General features: G+C 43.2%; 1 protein-coding gene across 1 annotated transcript in view; it reads right to left on the minus strand.

The window, feature by feature from the left end:
- Positions 1–6,148: 6,148 nt before the first annotated feature.
- Positions 6,149–19,749, minus strand: part of CEP250 (centrosomal protein 250) — a 39,820-nt gene continuing 26,219 nt past the window's right edge. Inside the window, exons 22-32 of the mRNA XM_044664363.1 lie at positions 18,763–18,901; positions 16,676–17,024; positions 16,290–16,411; positions 14,797–14,917; positions 14,202–14,323; positions 10,487–12,973; positions 8,972–9,104; positions 8,173–8,324; positions 7,933–8,034; positions 7,113–7,169; positions 6,149–6,765 (exon numbers count right to left, since the gene is read on the minus strand). Of these exons, the coding sequence (XP_044520298.1) occupies positions 6,499–6,765; positions 7,113–7,169; positions 7,933–8,034; positions 8,173–8,324; positions 8,972–9,104; positions 10,487–12,973; positions 14,202–14,323; positions 14,797–14,917; positions 16,290–16,411; positions 16,676–17,024; positions 18,763–18,901 (4,051 nt within the window). The 3' untranslated portion in view covers positions 6,149–6,498. The remainder of the gene's footprint in view (positions 6,766–7,112; positions 7,170–7,932; positions 8,035–8,172; positions 8,325–8,971; positions 9,105–10,486; positions 12,974–14,201; positions 14,324–14,796; positions 14,918–16,289; positions 16,412–16,675; positions 17,025–18,762; positions 18,902–19,749) is intronic.

Raw genomic sequence — 19,749 nt, forward strand, 5'->3', positions numbered from 1 at the left:
AAATTCAGGTGAAGGTATGTTTTGGGGTTTGTTGACATAGGGAATAAGGAGCATACACAACTTTGGGGGATTCTTCTGGAATGCCAGAGACCCCAGGGCGCAGGTTCCACATTCCGTCATTGTCCACCTTGTCATTTGTCAATGTGGGAGAGGTCTCGATGTCCTTCTAAGAATGAGAATAGGATGGGATGTGGTACATTGGAAAACCTTTATAGGTAGTTAATGATGTCTTTCAGTTCTAAGAACAATGAGTAATTAAAACAGATTAGTACGAAGTTGGTGTCCAGTATAGAATATTATGGATCTGGTACACAGAATGGGTAATTGATCAATCTGCAATTCATACTTGAGTAATCTGAAACTACAGGCGTTGCTGTTGATGTTTAACCAGTGCTAGCTAGTGAGAAATGTAAGATTTCAGAGTATGAGGGTCCTTTAGTCTATTACTACCCCCTCACTGCCCACTGTCAGCCCACATCATATGGAAAAGCTCTTGGGTACAGATCTTGCAACTGACTTGATGTGCTGACAAGCTGCTGAGCTAAGTCTGGAGAGGCTTAATAGGTTTGCTATTTAGTAATGGATTCTTTGGCCATCCTCACCATGGAATACAAATACAACATGATCCTCACTCCTGACTTTCTGCTTTTGTAGTGAGGGTGATAAAAGTGATAGGAAAGGGTATATAGGGTGTTAAGACTCAGTTTTTAGATGGTCTTTCCATTAAACATAGCTGTCCAATGTGCGAGATTCTTCTTGTCAAGTGACCAAAGATGGAATACTGAAGGAAGTGAATTTTAATTATAATGATATTTTCATTATAAATGAAATCAGAAAACGAAAGAAAATTGCAGCTATACAGAAGGATGGCTCACTGGGTCTTTTTGGAGTGAAAGTTGATAGAGCTGATACATCCAAAGGCAAAAAGAAACATCATTTCATAGGACATTTGGTCCTCTCATATTACAGTGCTTGTGATCAAAAGATTACCAACAATAAGACAGGCTAGTGCACCAACATCTACTTCAGAGAATGAGAAGGAAGGAAAATCCTGCAGAGCACTAACTCAATAAGAACCTCTGGATTAAATCAACATATTCTCTGACTGTAGGTGATTTCATTGTAAAGGTAGGCTTGGGAAGTCTGGCAAAAAATGTTACCGAATGTTTCAGGAGTAAGAAATGAGGCCAAAGCCTTGTGGACTATGTAGAGGCCTTAAACCTAGGTGAATACTTAGAGAAAAGAATACAAATGTATTGGGGATGGTGAGCACCAAATTTACGTGATCAAAAAAATTAACTGTATTTGTCAGACCACTGATTTGTTAGAGCAAAATCAAACTCGATACCCAACTAGAATTAAAAATAAGAATATAAGGGAACAGCGAGGTGGCTCAGTTGAATTAAGAGCCAGGCCTAGAGACAGGAAGATCCTAGGCTCAAATCTGACCTCAGACACTTCCTAGCTGTGACCTTGAGCAAGATAATTTTACCTCTATTGCCTAGGCCTTACTGTTCTTCAGCCATAGAAAGTGAGGGTTTTAAAAAATAAATAGGTAAAAAATAAAAATGAGGTAAAACATGCAGTTAAAACAATTCTAACCTGATCTATTTAAATAAGCTGTCAATGCTGAAAATTCAGTATTGAACAGAACAACAGCCATAATGAGGAAACAAAAAGAGGCTAGCAACTACCTTAGCCAAAAAATATTTTGATCCTCTTGCTAATCAGATTAATTCATTAAAAAACATTTATTAAGCCCTTGCTATGTTCCAGGCACTGTGCTAAGCACTGGGGATACCAAAAGAACTTTGTCCTCAAGGAGTTTATAAACTAATGGAGGAGTCAACATGCAAACAAATATATACAAAGTAAGGTACATATAGCATAAATAGAAAGTAATTAACAGAGGGAAGGTAGTAGTATTAAGAGAGATTAGGGCATAACATATCAAATAGCTATCTGTCCCAGGGAGTGGAGAGAGGCAGGAAGAAATGTGGAATTCAAAATTTCAAAAACCAAATGTTTAATTTTTTTTATATGTAATTTGGGAACAATATTAAGAAACAGATTGGAGAAATCTTTCAATTAAAGAAGGAATTTTAGTTGGGATTTAAAGGAAGTTGGTAGTCAGAGCAGAGGGAGAGCATTTTAGGTATGGGGGACAGCCAGAGAAAATATCCAGTAGGCCACTATCACTGCAACTGAGTGTGTGGTTGAGGAGTGGGAAATAAAGCTGGAAATATTGGAGGCTAGGTTATGAAGGGCTTTGAATGCCAAACAAACAGAGCAATTTGTATTTGATCCTGAAAGCAAGAGGGAGTCACTAGAGTACATTGAGTTCATTATGACAGTTGGGGGAGGTGGGGATGTGGACGTGACCTGGTTAGTCCTACACTTTAGGAAAATCACTTTAGTGGATAAATACAGGATGGATTCGAGTTGGGGGAGACTTAAGACAGGCAATCAGCAGAGTATGATAATAGTCCTGGCATGAATTGATGAGAGCCTTTATCAGGGTGGTTTCACTGTCAGAAAACAAAGTGTATTCGAGAGAACGAAAAGATGAAATCAACAGGCCTTGGCAATAGATTGGATATGGGAGTGAAAGAGAGTAGTTGCTGACTCCTAGGCTGCAAGTCAGAGGATTTAGGAGGATGAGGTCCTCTCTGGTAACGGGGAAGGGTTTGGAAGAAAAGATAATGAGTTTTTGGATGTGTTGAATTTAAGATGCTAACTAGAGACATCTAGTTCAAGATGTCTGAAAGGCAGTTGTTCGAGATGGGAAACTAGAAGTATGTAGAGAGACTGGAGCAAGTTAGTTTTGAGAATCATCAGTATGGAGATGTGGTAATTAAATTCATGGGACCTGACGAGATTGCCACATGAAGTCGTATAGAAGGAGAAAAGGGTCTTGGACAGTACCCTGAGGAGCAGCTGAGCATGGTCAGAGGGCATGATCTGCAGGGGGATCCAGCAAAGGTGATAGGAGTAGTCAGAAAAGTAGGAGAACCAGGAGAGAGTGACCTCTCCAAATAATTGAGAGATGAGAGTATCAAGGAGAGGGTGCCCGGCAGTGTCAAAGGTTCCAGAGAGATCAAGAATGAGACCTGAGAGAAGGTCTTTGGATTTGGCAACTAAGAGATGGCTGGTAACTTTGGAGAGAGCAGTTTCAGTGGAATGCTAAGGACAGAAGCAGGTTGTTAAGAAGATGGCCTTTTTGAGAAGTTTAGCTACAAAGGGCAGAAGAGATACAGGCCAGCAGCATGGAGGGAAGGCTCAGGTGAGGGTTTTTTCAGGATGGTGAAGACATGGGCCTTATTTAGGCAGTAAGAAATGAGCCAGTAGATGGGGAGAGATTGAAAATAAGTGAAAGAATGGGGATGGTGTAGGAAGCCAATAAGAGAATAGATAAAAATCTGAGACCCCTCTTTTGACCCCTTTTATGATCCATACCATTTCTTATTGGAAAAACATTTATAGACTTATTGAAAAGCTTTAAGTTCCTAGCAAACCTGAAGATACAGAGTTAATAATTTCTCTCCTTGATAATTAAGAAGCCTGAACTCTAAAAAATATATTACTTAGACAATCAAGGCTGGAAAAAGACAAAGCTAGACAAGACTCTGACCAGGTGCAATCCTGTAAATCAAGAGTACAGGACTCAATTTGTTTAGGATCTCTATGAAATATGTTTCTGCTCCCAGAATTAACCTCCTACTAATTAATTGGTGCTTGAAATTTGGCCTTTGACCCTGGACCTATCTTTCTACTTTTTAGACTTTAATGGTGGATTTTTGTATAATTTGTAACCCCATTCATAGCTGTGATTCTTTCTCTGTGCTCTTTGTGTGAAACAGTATATATTAAACTCAAGATTCCATGGCAAGTTGGAACAGTTACGAGCTAAGCATTTAGTCTGACTGTTCTCATTCAATCCGATGCCACTAAACACCACTCTGAACCCCCATAAATATAGAGCTGGCTCTCTATAGGATGACAAAGGGAGATAGGTTGGAGATAGGTTGGAATGGAATCATTTGAATAAATTAGAGGGGGTTAACCTTGGTTGGTAAGGAGTAGGGCCACTTCATCATGTGAAACAAGTGAAGGAGGAGATAATGGTAGAAGGCATATCAGTTGGGGCAGCTAGGTAGCTCTGTGGATTTACTCACACCTAGAGACTGAAAGGTTATATAGACTCAAATCTGGCCTCAGGCACTTCCTCGTTCTATGACCCTGGGCAAGTCACTTAACTCCCTCTGCCTTAAAAAAAAAAGCATATGAGAGGTATGTAATGATGAAGAGGGGAGAGGAGTGAGTTCATGGCATATGCCAATGAGATATATAGCAACTAATGGCAATATCAGCTTATAATACAAACTGTTATAAAACCTTAAAGAGGAGGGTAGAAAATAGATGACAGATAAAAAGGGGAAATATTTTCATAACAAACTTTTCATTGTTATTTTCATTGGGTAGTGTGATAATGAGATTAAATTTATCTTGCCCTTGCTTAGATTTAATCACCAAAGATGTAAACACCACCATTTAATTCACAAGTTGGGAGGTCTGTGACCCACATGTGCTAGAGTGAGTGAGGAATGAGAATTGACTGACAGCCCACTAGGCAGTCCTAAGAAAAGCATTTATTGTGATTGGACACATAAACTAAGAGGAAGGCACAAGAAGTGATGAAAGAAATGGCCTGGATAAATTAAGAGAACTTACAGGGCTTGGCCCCTTTTACCTCTTCTTATTTGTGGCTTGGACTTGGAGGAGCTCTGGCTGGGACCTTGGACTTGGTGAGACTGTTCTTAAATCTTTCCTTTAGAATTCCACGTGGTGAGTGTAAAGGCTGAATCTTTCTGAACTTCTCTTCAGGAACTTCCCTTTCAATAGAGACTCTGGGACTGAAGCTTTTGCTTCATTCGCCTCCCAGCCTCGGGCCCTATGACTTTCCTGCCTTGGGCTCAAGACTGAACCTCCCTCAGCTGGAGGGTTAATTAGTTCTGCCTGGGTCAAACTAGGGGATCAGAGAAAATTACCTAGTGTGTTAGATTACTTGTCTTATCCTCTCTCTCATTTCCTTATTTCTTCTTCCTCTCCACATTTGTAAATAAACTTCCATAAAAGTCATTTTGACTTGAGGTTACTCTTTAATTGGGGATTGATAATTATTCAATTCCCTGGCAACCAAACCTTTTAATATTCACCCAAACAAAACCCCTTTTTACCCCTTACAGTAGTCACATCACATCTTACTCTAATACCACTAGGTGCATGAAAAAATGGAAAGGGCACTGAAGAGGACAACTAGGTGGCATAGTGGATAGAGCTCCAGATCTGGAGTTGGGAAGACCTGGGAAGGAAAGGCCTGGAGAGACCCCCGCCCCCACCCAGAGGGGAGCATATATGGGAGAGGCCTGTCTAAAAGTTGCACAGGATGAAGAAACATGGAGAGGCCCTGATCTGGACCTCAGATCCATTGGTGTGCCTCAACCTCTGCCCCTCAGTTCTTTCTGTTTTCTTTGTTTCTGGATAGACTTCCCAAGTCTGATGAACGAATTGAGTGGCTTCATGGCAGATGGGTGGCACTATTACAGCTAGGTAGGAAGTACTGATTTCCTTGCTGTTCCATAGTAACTGGACTAGCTGGCCTTCTGGTAGAAGGTCTTGAAGGCAGTTCATGGGCAAGATATGGATGCTTTGTACTCTTGCTACCTTTGTGCTACTGGGCTCTGACATCACTGACTCTTCTCAGAATCCTTCCAGTACAGGTGAGGATGTTGATGTTAGATTACATTATTATATAGTAATATACATATTATAGAGGAAATTAGGAAGCACTTTCTTATAGCAACCATCAGTACCACAGTTCAGTAGCAATCACTCTCTGGTGGTTCCATGTATATCAGCCTTGTCTTTTTAAATGGGCTGTGAATTCTCTGAGAGTGAAGTCTAAGGGGTCATATTTCTTTTCCAACTCAGTACCCAGAAAAGGTCTAGGCACATAATAAATTTAGGCCAACTGACTGATGGTTGTATGGGAAGTGGCCAGAGCTGGGCTGGCCTTAGGACTGTTATGAGCTCATCATGTACAAGGTGTTGCTTTCCCCTGCTGACAGAAAAGACAAGAAGACTGATGGAAAACAAAGAAAACTTTATTATAAGAGGTTAGGTGGAATAGATGGATTCAATAAATACTAGACCCCTGGGAGTGCATATCAGTCAGGGCTCATCCCTTCTGTGGGAAGCATTTGCTCAGGGAGGGCATCAAGGGAAGGGGCCACCCTGCCCTCTATGGCTTTGCCCCTCTACCTAAGAGTACTGGTAGACCTGCCTTGGATTCTGGCACTGGACAACTGGCTCTAATATTTCTAGCAAACTTGGGTCTTCACCTTCAGGAAATAATTGCAGGAAGGGGCCTGAGCCCTTCACAGGTATGTCAACTGAGGCTTCTCAAGCTGGCCTGAAACCTTTTCCCATTATGTATCATCAGGTACGGGAGGTAGCCTGGGCTGACCTGGGAGTGCAGCAGAGTGGGGAAGGTGTGGGAGATGTCAGGCTCTGGGTCAGTGATTTATCTAGCTTTCGGGCCTCTGCCTCCAGGATGTTGGCTTCAGGGGCCCGAGCTACGGCCCACAGTGAATTGGAAAGGTTGTGGTGTAGATCTGTTAGCTCTCGGCTTGTCTGCACACATCGGGAGATGTAGTCCTGTTTCTGCTGCCGCTCCAGTGCCAGCTGTGTCTGCAGGGCTGTCACCTGTGGGGATTGAGAGGGATGCTTGCCTGTTTGCCTCTTGTCCTAGGGCTAGGTGGTAATGAGATTCCTCCAAATGCCTCAAACAGGAAGTCCTTGGCTCTCTGAGAAATGAGAGGTGGCCTAGAACCTGATTCTATCTTGGTGATATCCTGACCTCTAGTTGTTTTTTGAGAGCTTTTCTCAATTAGACTAAAAGATCTTGAGGGCAGAGACTATACATTATATTCCCCTCTGTCTCCAATATGCCTAAGAATAGGACTGATAGAATGAGAGCTTAATAAAGATATGCTAATCTCAGCTTCCAGAAAGGATAAAGAAAAAAGGACACTGAAGCTTTAAGCACTCACCTGCCTCTGTAACTCAGCCACATGACTCAATTCTGAGGGATTCTCCTGTTCCCCTTTCTCCTGCTGAGAAAAACATAACACTTCTGCAAGCCACCCACCTCATCCTACTGTCCTGAGAGTCAGGGTCTTTGCCTTCCTTGGCTTCCAAAGTGGAAAAGTATGGATGCCATAGGAAAGGCCTGGCATTCTCATGGCCTCTCCTTGGGGGCTGCCCAGTGCTGCAAAGAGGACCCTGGTGCTCTGGATTCTGGGTACCCTGAGGCTTTAGGAAGGGAGAAACCCTTGGGAGATCAGTGACTCCTTTACCTCCTTTTGCCCTCCCCTGTGGTATGTGAGCACACCTGGTTCTGCTGGTTGGGGAGGACTAGATGAGGATGGCATAGAAACTATATGACTATATATAGGAACTATATAACTATCAGACTAGAGTGAGTGAACCTAGCTAAGGAAAGGTGCCTAAGGCAGCTGTTCTGGGTATAGGCAAGAAGGGTGGAAGGTTACATGGCAGCATCAATGAAAGGGTCCTGAAGCCTAAAGGAGGGAGGATTACAACTGTGTAATACAACAGGGAAGTTGAGGGGTTAGTTAGGCCAGGCTTGGCCTCTTCCTTCCTTGGCACAGAGCTTGGGAGGCTAACAGGAGAACAGGCCCCTAAGGGGTCAGCCTGTTCATCTTGAATTTGGTCCTGAGATGCTCCTGGGTGGGCTGAAGTTACTGACCCACTCTCCAAACTGGGCCCTGTAGAATTCTAGATCATTTTTTTTTTTAGATACCCTAACAAAGGGCCCTTCCTGGCCTAGGAATCAGGGAAAACAAATACCTTCTGGCCTGGTGTGAGGGCTGTGGTTTCCTTAAGCTGGGGAGGTGCAGTATGGGCCATACGGTTAAAATTCCTCTTCAGTTTTCTCCGCTCCCGTTCCACCTGTTGCCAGGTAAGAGACACAGTCAGTCCTGGGTATAGGTGTCAGGAAGAGATTGGGGAGGAGAAAGCCAGGAGGTCAGAAGAAATGGGTTCAGGCAGGCAACCCGCCTGGTTATGAAAAGGGGTCCAATCACTCACCTGCTCTAAGGTGATCCTTAACTGGAAGTTGTGTCGCTGAAGCCGGTTCCTCTCATGCTCTAGACTTGCCATAGCATGCAGCAGGTACTTTAGCCTTTGCTGCCATCGATGTGTCTTCTCAAATTCTGTACAAGACCCATCATCCTCTGGTCCTGTGGCCTGAAGGAAATACCTTCCAGTGAGACATGTACTGTGAAGCCTATCAGCCAAGGTGTGAATAAGAGGAGGGGGCAGAGATCAAACTGCCACTACCCTGGCACAGTATTCAGAGTTCCAATTCCATCAGGATGGGTGCAGGATTCCAGAGACTGGTCACAAAAAAGGACTCCTGCCCCTCCCTCCTACTTAGTCTGCCTTTTCTCTGTCTCTGTCTCTCTTAAAAAACAAAACAAAGCAAAACCCTTAACTTCCGTCTTAGAATCAATACTAAGATTTGGTTCAAAGGCAGAAGAGTGGTAAAGGCTAAGCAACTGAGGTTAAATGACTTACCCAGGATCATATGGCTATGACATGTATGCAGTCACATTTAAATACAAGATGTCCTTGGGGCAGCTGGGTAGCTCAGTGGAGTGAGAGTCAGGTCTAGAGACAGGAGGTCCTGGGTTCAAACCCGACCTCAGCCACTTCCCAGCTGTGTGACCCTGGGCAAGTCACTTGACCCCCATTGCCCACCCTTACCAATCTTCCACCTATGAGACAATACACCGAAGTACAAGGGTTTAAAAAAAAAAATACAAGATGTCCTGTCTCCGGGGCTAGCTATGGCTCTACTGAGTCACCTTTTTTTGTGATCCCCTACTCCCCTTAGCACAACTCACCTTTCCTTGGGATGCACCCTCATCTCCCTGGATCTCTGGCTCTGTCCCCCAAGCTGAGCCCCGGCTGTGGGATTGTTCATCCTCTAGAGCTTGTCTTGTGAACTGCAACTGCTCCTGTGTCATTGTGGGGAGAACAAAGGTGTCACCTCATTTTGGATCATCAAAAAAGCCACATCCTCCTCTCACTTGTGCTCCAGGGCCTTGCCTTCAGCTGAACCCTTATCTGGGTGCTGTCTCCCCAGTTACAATTTCGGCTCTTTGGTAGCATGAGCTGTCCAACTTGTCTAGTGTATTCCCAGAATTTAGCATGGTACTTGACACACAGAGGAAACAGGTAACAATGCTTTTCATTCCATTCATTTCATGGTTTTGTCACTAAGGCTGTAAGCTCCCAGAAACAGACTCATGTCTCTATCATTAAATTCTTTAGAGGATGTGGTAATTGGGCTGGTTATATGCTAAGGACTCAATTTATATTGAGAGTGGGGGGAAGGATGGACCCCCTGGATGGAGAGTCAGTGGGGGCTGTTACCATGAAGGTCAAGTGCTGCCTGGGAAATCTTCCTGAAATGGTCTACTGAACTACTGATGCTTCTTATTCTGAAGTACCAGGCCTGCAGAGATGTGAATCAGCCTGATCAAATGCCAACTCATAGCAGCATCAGGCAATAGCAGGAAATATCTCTTGCAAACAAGCAAGAGGGAATGCTGAGGTAGTGACAAACCAGTGTCATCTTGAGCACATGTCAGAGGTTGCCAACTCCAGAGTTAATATGTTCTTGTCTGGTCCCCCATCAGTGAAGGGAAGTATCCCCCCATTCTGCCCTGTCAGGATTATTTGAAGATATAGATAAGGAAGAGAGGAACAGAGAGCAGAAAAGGAGTTCCTGAGTTCAACTTAAACATATGTGAAGTGTCTGTTATGTACAGAGAATGTTGTGCTAGGTGTATGGAGGTAGGTAAGGAGGATGGGGAGTCAGGGCTAAAGTAACTAAGACCAAGTGTCTGTTCTCATGGATCTCACAGTCCAGGAGGAAAAATATACCACTGCTATAACTACATTAGAAAAGAGTGTGAGGTAAGGTGAATAAAGGAGAAGCAAACAAACTGTTATGTGAAGTCTGAAGGGGCAAGTTGACTGATGGGTTGACCCAAAGACTCAGGCAGTATCTTAGAAGAAAGATGGTCTTAGAGATTGTGTCCTTGTTGCCCAACTTAGGATGGATGGATAGATTCTCTCCTTCCTCCCTTCCTTCTTACAGGAATCTGGCTTTTCTCTGAGGCATACTAAACCCCTGGTAGCGTGGAGTGAGCTAGCTGTCCAGGAGAAGGGAGCTGCTTCTTAGTGAGAAGTCCCAATGCTTTCCTGAGCTCCTGACCCCAGACCTCCCGAGACCCAGAATGCCTGGTAACCCTGGAAAGCACATGGTCCCTGAGCTAGTTTGGTGGGGGCACTTCAGACTGCTCCGGCCAGCCTCCCCCACCCAATAACTGACCTGAAGCTGCAGCTGTTCTGTGTTTTGCTCTGCTGCCTTGGCCTGTAAGAATAGGGCTGCCTCACGTAGGTTACAGATGCTGGCTTCACTCTCAGCCAGAGAGAACGCCAAGGCCTGGGCCTTCTCTTGCCACTCAATTTCCCGGGCCTCTGTTTGCCTCAGGACATTCTTCACTCGCTCAAGCTCTTCCTGCAGCTTGATCTCCTCTATGGACACAGGCGATATCTCACGCAGGGACATCTTCTCCATCGTCCCTGTCCCATAGGCCTCCTCCTCCTCCCCTTCCTCCATTTTCTTTGGGCTGTAGCTTTCATAGTAAGATTCCTGTCCATGCCTCCAGTTGGCCTCCTGCAGCTGGAACTCCTTTCTGGACAAGGTCAGCTGGAGATGCTTGAGATTTTGTCTCAGGACCTTCCTCTCTTCTTCCTCACCTTTGTCTGACTGGTTCAGGGCTGCCTCTTGCTGTTGCCCCTTTTCCTTGAGATGCCTCAGCTCCCCATCCCTCTGGGCCAGAGCCAGCTGCAGTTGCTGGACCATTTCTTGGTGCTGCAGCTGTTGCTCTCTGATCTCTCCCTCTCGCTCCCTCAGGGCCTCCTCCAGGTGCCGGGCCTGAGTCTGACACGAGTCCAAGGCCACCTGCAAAGCAGCTGCACTGCCTTCTAAGCGCTGGCTCAGTTCTGCTTGCTGGAGGAGCTCCTGGTCTTTCTTCTGAAGGGAGGCCTGTGCCACTCTGAGGGCCTCCTTGAGGGCCTGGACCTGACCTGCTGTAGCCTCTTCCCACTGCCTGGCCTCTGTGTGCTGGTGCCAGGCCTGTGCCTCCTGCTCATGTCCTCGCTCTGTACACTGCTGTCGAAGGGTCTCCAGAACCTTCTCTTGCTCCTGAAACTCAGCCCTGAGATCTCCCAGCAGCTCTTCCAAAGCTTGGACCTGCAGCTCTGCAGCTGTTTGTTGTTGCTGCACTTTCCGGTTCTGTTCCTTGTGGGCCTTGATTGCCCCCTCATGCTCCTCCAGGGCTGCCCTGGCCTGTTCCAGGGCTGCTTGCAAAGTGCTCATCTGTTCTTCCTGGCTTTCCTGTTGTAATCGTGTCTTCTGCTGGAGGGCTTCCAGGTCTTGTACTTTGGTCTGCAAGGCCTCCTGCACCCTCTCCAGTTGGTCCTGCAGGGCCCTTTCCCTGGACTCTCCTCTCTCCTGGGCTCTCCTGATATGCTGTTGCTGGGTCTCCAACTCTTGATCTTTCTGAGTTAAGAGCAGCGTCATTTCCCCAATCTTTCTCTGCAGGCCCTGCAGTTGCTCTTCCCGCTGTTCTCCATACTGTTGGAACATGTGAATCCTCTCTCGCTGGTACTCGACCTCCTTCTCCTTGTCCCTCAGGATCAACTTCATATGCTCCAGGCTGCTGCGTTGGGCCTTGGCTTGTCCCTTTTCTTCCTCTTCCCGTTCTATCATGAGCTGTCTTTGAGACTCAATTTCCTGATCTTTTTCCCTCAGGGCCAATTTCATCTGTTCAAGGTCTTCCTCTAATACTCTGTTCTGCAAAATTCTCTGATCTTCTAGGACCAGAATTTTCTCTTCTTGTAGGACCAACTCCTGGTCTTTTTTCTCTAGGTCCCAAGTAAGCTGATCCTTTTGTCTCTTTAACTCTTCCATCTGGTCTCTGTAGGACTTCATCTCCTGGCATCTCTCCTCAAGATTTACTTTCAGGAGAGCATTGTGCTTTTCTAACTCTTTAATCTGTTTGTTCTGAGATTGTATTTCTTGACTCCTCTCCTCCAAGTCCAAAGTGAGATGGGTCAGAGTGACCCTCTGCATTTCTTTCTGATTCTCTAAGTCCTCAATCTTTTTTTTCTGAGACTCTATTTCTTGATGATTCTTTTTCACTTCTAAAATCAGATGTTCCAGAGTGACCAACTGGTTTTCCAGATCTTGAATCTGTTCTCTCTGGGACTCCAATGCTTGTGTTTTCTTCTGTAAATCCAGAGCTTGATGTTCTAGGATGTTTTCCTGAGTTTCTTGCTTCCCCTCAAGCTCTTTAATCTGCTCTCTCTGTGTCCTTATTTGCTTCTTTTTCTCCTCCAGGGCCACAGGCAGATGTTCTAGCCCAGCTTTCTGTTTCTCCAGCTCTTGGATCTGTTCTCGCTGGGATTCCAGCTCTTGACTTCTCTTCTCTAGGTTCATCTCCAGTTCTTGAATTACTCCCTGCAGGGCTTCTAATTCCTTCTCTCTCTTAGAAAGGGTACTGGTCAAGAGATCAACATTTTCCCATAGGGCCTTCCCTTGGGCCAGCTTTTTCCTCAGGGCCTCTGCTCTCTCCCGCTCCCTCTCTGCTTCTTCATTCTTCAGTCTCAGGGCTGAATGTGTTGTTCTCAGTTCTGCTTCCAGGGCCTCCCTGGCATTAGCTTGTGCCTTGGTGGCTGCAACTGATGCTTGAAGGTGTTCCACCTCTGATACCAAATTTTCATTGGCTGCCCACAACGTCTCCCGTTCATTCTGAAAAAAGAAACAGGACCATCTTAAAAAATGGACTATCCACTGTCACTCTCTTCCCTGAAAAGGAGAGGCAAGGCTTGAGCAAATCATTCCCAGTCCACAAAGGTCAATGAGTTACCAAGACTTACATCTGAAGTCATACCACTATAGGTGAAGCCTAGTCTAGAATCTGGCTGCAGAATCCTTGGATTCAAAGGGTCCACAAGAAGAACAATCTCTTGTCTCTGGGCATGTCAGCTTTCCAGCCTCCTAACTTAGTATACTTTTCACCTAATTCTGATATCTTGGAATTTTGGGACTCAAGTGTTTTGAAAATAATGATGCTCCTATCCCAAGGGCCCTGAGAAGAATAACTGATGTAGGTCATTCTGTCCTTTGCCAGTTAGCATTCACTACTGCTTGAAGTGCCATCTCTGGAATTTCATCCTTATAATTTTTATTTGATAAAGTCTTAGGAGAACAACTAGAGAATTAAGGCCAAATTCGTAGCCTCTAAAATTATCCATATAAAATTGGGAGATGATTCTTCTATTTTGGCTGAACAATGAAAACTGTAAAAGACAGGGGCCCAGATTCTCCTGTGTAATAGACACCCTAGTTGACTGAGGCTCTCTTGGTCTCATCCAGTTCCCATTTCTTAGGAAGTCACAAAGTTAATATCCTTCAAAATTCAAGGGCCATTAAAATCAATTTTGAACAAAAAGAAAGAGAACAGGGTCTGTTACAAACTTGCCACAGATTGAAATGTTTGAAAGAATAGTCTATTTTGGGGTAGTACTTAATGAGGTCAATAGTACAGAAGAAGAAACTGAGGCAGACCAGCACAGAAAAGGGGAGGGGAGAGAGTGATAGTTTGAACTATGACTAACATTGCAGGAGTAGCCCTTGTCCCATCTTTTATATTTCACAATGCCCACACAAAATTCTGGATCAGAGGAGTTGGGGAATGAATTAAAGAGAAATAAAATCTTTAATCCAGAGAAAACAATTAAATGAGGATCCTTTGAGATTTTACTAGCAATCTTTAGGACAAAATCCAAGTAAGACAACAAAGGGACAGGGCAGTGAGAGGTCAGAACTAAATTTGGGGCAGGTTACAGCCTTAAGTTGAAGGCTGCTGAGTAGCCAGGGTCCTTGGCTCTTTGGGAACTATTCTAATACAGGTTTAGAAGTAACTTGGCTCTGAACCTGGGAAGGAAACTTAGCTCTGAAGGCAGAATCACCTCACCTGGGCTTCTGTCCTTTGCTGCTCAGAACTCTTCAGACTGCTCTGTAGGGAGGCCACTCTTTCCTGAAATGCAGCCAACTCTGTCTCCAAGGAGCTCTGCTCTCCCTCCCATTTCAGTTTCTCTATGGGAGGAAAGGAAGGGGATGTGGAGAAAAGAAATAGCAAGGGGAAGCATGGAGATGAGAATGAGGAAGGAAGTTAGAAGGGAAAGAAGAAAAAAGGGAGATTACATGATTTTTACAAATCTAAAAATTTGGCAATTCCTTCAATTCTAGATGTATCTCCAGTTTCTCATCTGTACTCTCATTACCAGGCCCCAACAATGCCTCTAGCAGCCATTTCAATTCTTAACCTAGCTTGTTGTTGCTCCAATCTGTGCTTCCTGTTACGTCTGGTATGTCCAACTTTTAAACATGCTGCCCAGAGTAACAATGTTCTCTGATGCATGGATGCACTGCAAAGGGAGCAGATAAGGGGCCTCCTTGGCTTAGAATCTATCCTCTCGGGGGATACTATGCCCCTACTTTTCTTGTTGCTAGCTATCATCCCTTTACAGGCCTATTCAATTTCAGAGTATACTGGCCTCCAACCTTACCTTTTTGATTCTGGGAAAGCAATCTCTGAAGCTCTTGAATTTCCATAGAAAACTTGTTCCGCTCAGCCTCAGCTTGGGACAGACGTTGCTCCAACTTCTCAACCTGACATTTCATATCATCCTACAGGAAGAAACAGGAAAGGCAATCTTGGTTCTCACCAAATATTCTGACCATGATGAAGGCAGAAGGAAGAATTGAAATTTGAAAAAATGGCAACCTCCATATTAGGGCAGGACCAGATGTATAGGTTTCATCTACTCAGATCCAATTTCCTTGAGAAAAGCCAGAGACTATGTCTTTTGCTTATTAGGCCCACAGTATCCACCACAAGGCTTTCTATAAGTCAGTTCCCTCAGCAGTACCTTCTTCTGCAGAAATGGGGAGTAACAGACAGACCATCAATGTCAAATAACATTTGGGAAAAGAACAGAATAATATGGCTACCATGGATGGATGTGCTATAATTCTTTCTTTTTTTTTTTTACTTAAAATTTTTATTTAATTAATTTAGAATATTTTCCTATGGTTACATGATTCATGTTCTTTCTCTCCCCTCCTCTCATCCCCCTCCTGCAGCCAATGAGCAATTCAACTGGGTTTTACATGTGTCATTGATCAAGATCTATTTCCATATTATTAATATTTGGTGTGCTATATTTCTGAGGAGAGCCTGGTTCTTTTCCAATCTCAGAGGTTCAGACTACGACCAGGTCATTCAATGGTTCTAGCCTAGCCCTGAGGTTGTTTCTGTCTTCTTCACCCTTGATGTTTTTCCTACTTATCCTTCAAGGTCCAACTCAAATCTCTTTTCCTTCAGGAAATGTTCTCTAAACATTCTAACTTATATAGTGTATTCTAGTATTCATTATCTATGTCACATTCTGGGTATCAAGTACTACCCTGTGACAATTCCCATACTATTGCCTACTATTGTTAAACACTTATGAAGTCATTTTACTTTTCAATTGTTTATGTTTTGCCTCCTCAACCAGAATCAAGGTCCTGGAGAGCAGAAACCATGCTTATTCTTCTTAGTATCTCTTATAGTGCCTAACATGGGAAGTCAAATATGGAATCACAGCATTGCAGAATGTTAGAGCTAGAAGGGATTAAACAAATCTCATCTCATATTATACATGTGGAAATAGTACAAGGTGCTCAATATGTATTTCTAATTGGCTGGATAACTAATTGGAGGGACCTAGAAATATAGCTTAGTCTGAAGTTCTGGGAACACCATAGGCTTAAACGATGACAATTTCAACTTCTAGGAAGCTCCAGAATCGTTCTAGTCTTTCTGGGATTTTGAAACCAAAAATGATCCAGGTCTTGGCCAAATCACAATAAAAGAGGCGGAATCCTTAATTGATCTCAAGAATGTGAGACTAAATTGTTACATCTACTTCTTTGTCATTCATCAGACAAGACAGAAGAGCTAGGAGGGAGAAGGGTAGGAAGTAGAGATTTCAAAACAAGAAATGAGGACACATACCCGAGTGTGACGAGCCTGCCAGAGGTCTTGCTGGAGCTTGTGAAGTAAAGATGCCACACCCTCAGTAGTAAAGTTTGTTAGAGCAATCTGGTTTTTAAGGAAATTCTCTGCATTCTCTTGTCCTGAAAAAATGAGAAAAGAAGGCTAGGTGTATTACCTCCAGAACTGGATTAAAGGGGAAAAGCTAAGATTCAGTTAGAGATCCCTCTTTAAATATATCTACCTGATTGCTTTCCTTTTGGCCTGGACTCAAAGGCTCTCTTCCCTTCCTCCTTCTCCGGTACAGAAATCTAATTCTTTTTCTTTCTCAGGGTCCCACCCTGGCCTCTGCTTTGGTGCCTATGCTGCCCTTCACCAAATGATCAGTTTCCTAGCAGTTGACCCACCTGGCTCCAAGGTTCTGGGGCTCCAGGAAAGAGGAGAAGCATCACCCGCACCATTCAGCTCTGGCCGACTCTCAATAGCACTTCCAAAGGCTTGTTGCAGAATGGAGTAGAGACCCACTAGCTGTGCCTGTGCCTGATGTCCATGCTGCTGCTCTAATATTAGAGCCCCTACTTGGCTTTCCACACTGCACAGCTGGAGTTGCAGCTGGGCTGCCTTGGCCTCTTGTGCCCACAGTGAGGCCCTTAGCTGCTGCTCTGTCTTCTTCGATGCTCCCAACTTCTCCAAAAGTATTTCTTGATCCAAAAGAGAAGCTTCTTTTTTCTGCATTTCTTCCTTTAAAAACTGTATCTGTCAGGGAAGAAACATGCTCAATGGAGGAAGAGTAGAGAAGAACTCTAGAGGTAGGTTAGATGGAGCAACAGACAGGGCCTGAAATCAGGAAGGCCTGAATTTAAATATGGCTTCAGATACTTTACTAGCTATACACAGATACTTGCCTCAGTTTCCTCAAAAGTGAAGTGGGGATAATAACAGCACCTACTTCTCAGGGATGTTGTGAGGATCAAAAGAGATCATATTTGTAAGTGCTTAGCACAGTGCCTGGCACATAGTAGGTACTGTTTATTCTTATTCCCTTCCCCCATCTTTGAGGAGAGATCTATGATGAAACAATGTAGAGAGAAAATAATACCTTGGATGGCAGAGACAGGATCCAAACAGAACCGAAAAAGTTGGCACACTAGGCCAATAAATTACATTTAATAAGAATAAATGCAAAGGGTGCAGCTGGGAAGCTCAGTGGATTGAGAGTCAGGCTTAGAGACAGGAGGTCCTAGGTTCAAATCCGGCCTCAGACACTTCCCAGCTGTGTGACCCTGGGCAAGTCACTTGACCCCCATTGCCTACCCTTACCACTCGTCCACCTAGGAGCCAATACACAGAAGTTAAGGGTTAAAAAAAAAAAGAATAAATGCAAAAATCATCAGCAAGTATTATCTGCAATGGGGATAAGTTAGGAGCCTTCCCAATAAGATCAGGAATGAAGCAAAGATGCCCATTATCACCACTATTATCTAATACTGTATTAGAAATGTTAGCAGTAGTAATTAGAGAAGTAGAAGGGATTAAAGTAGGCAATGAGGAAACTAAACTATCACTCTTTGCAGATTAAACTGTCCCAACCCTTTGACTTGGAGACCATGGACATTATAAATCTCAAGGACATTAAAGATAGAAAAAACATATATAACAAAACATTGATAGCAACAATTTCTGTGATAGTAAGAAAGTGAGTACCCATTGACTGAGGAATGGCTGAACAAATTGTGGCATATGAATTTAATATTATTGTACCATAATAATTATTGCACCATAAGAAATGACAAATATAAAGAATTAAGAGAAACATGGGAAGATTTCTATAAACTGATAACAGAAGTAGTTAGGTGGTATACTGGATGGAGTCAAGAGACCTGAGTTTGAATCCTGCTTCATTTGATCTTTATTTACTCATTTTAAAAAATGGGAATAAGAGCACCTATTACCTACCTCCCAGGGTTATTGTGAGGAACAAACATTAAAGCATTATATAAATGTAGCTAATATTAGAGTGAGATAAGCTGAACCAGGAAAACAATACATACAATCACAACACTGTAAAAGAAAAAAATACTAAAACAAGGCTGAAAGGGATATCATAATAATGATCAATCCTGTTCCCTAAGAAGAGAGAAGGAAATATCTCTCCCTTTTTTTCTTGTAACAATGGCCTGCTGAGGAATTATGTTGTACACACTGCCTTATGTGGTCATTGTATCATTTGGTTTTGTTTAAATGCTTTCACTATTGCAAGGGAAAGCTTATTTGGTTGTGTTGGGGGGAAGGGAGGCAGGTATATTAAAAAAAACTATAATGTGAAAACAAAAGTCATCAATAAAGAATTTTAAAAGAAAAAATTTAAAAACACTAAGAGGGTCCATTATACTCATGAAGAGAGATTTACTCTATAAATCTTTCTAGAGGACAGAGGCTAAAGAAGGCCTCTACCAGAGGAGCAAGGAGAAAGGCACAGGAGGGACTAAGATACCTGGGCACTGAGCTGCTCCTGTTCTTCCTGGGCCTCCTTCACTTTCTGCCGCAAGGAACTCAGCTCTTGCTGTTGGACTGAATCAGCCTCTTGTAAAATGAGGAGTCTCTGTTCCTTCTCTGCTAGTGACTGAACCAGGCTGCAAAGAAAAGAAAGAAGAAATAGGGACCATTGTTACCTGCTCCACTGTCTGGCCGGTCACTATTCAATAAGAATCTAATGAAACAATGGCATAATGCAGGGCCCCAGATTGAGCCACAGAAGCAGCAGGAACTCAAGCCAGATCACTCTTCTTTGAAGTAAGCAGATACCAATATAACATCCAAAGTCAAGAAAGAATGAGCAAACATCAAAAAAGAACCTGACCATAAAGAACTACTATACTGACAGAGAAACTCAAGATACAAACATAGAAGATAACATTTTGAAACATGAAAGCAAAGCCTTAAAAAAAAAAAAATCAGGTTGGACACAAACCCATCTTGAAAAGATACAAGAAAAATTTAAAAAGCAAAAAAATTTAAAAACAAGATTGGTAAAGGAAAAAAACTGGGAAAAGAAATGAGAGCTAGCCAACAAAATCATGAAAAGAGTTAACAGCTTGGAAAAGGTATAAAACCTCACTGAAGAAAGTAACTTCTTAAAAACAAGAATTAGCCAGATGAAAGCTGACTCCATGAGACATCAAAGTATAATGAAATCAAGTCAAAAGATTTAAAAATAGAAGAAAATATGAAATATCTGAAAGAAAAAAAATTACCTGGAAAATAGATCTAGGAGAAATAATTTAACAATTTTGTTTTACTTAAAAGCCATAAACAAACAAAAAAAAATCCCAGATATTATATTCCAAGAAATTACAAAGGAAAACTGCCTAGATAGCTTAAAACCAGAGGGCAAAGCAGAAATGGAAAGAATCCACTAAAGAAGTTTAAATGAACACTCCAGGAACACTATAACCGAAATTCAAAACTCCCAGATCAAGGT

Source organism: Gracilinanus agilis, chromosome 2 (assembly GCF_016433145.1).
Source record: "Gracilinanus agilis isolate LMUSP501 chromosome 2, AgileGrace, whole genome shotgun sequence".
Classification (NCBI taxonomy): Eukaryota; Metazoa; Chordata; class Mammalia; order Didelphimorphia; family Didelphidae; genus Gracilinanus; species Gracilinanus agilis.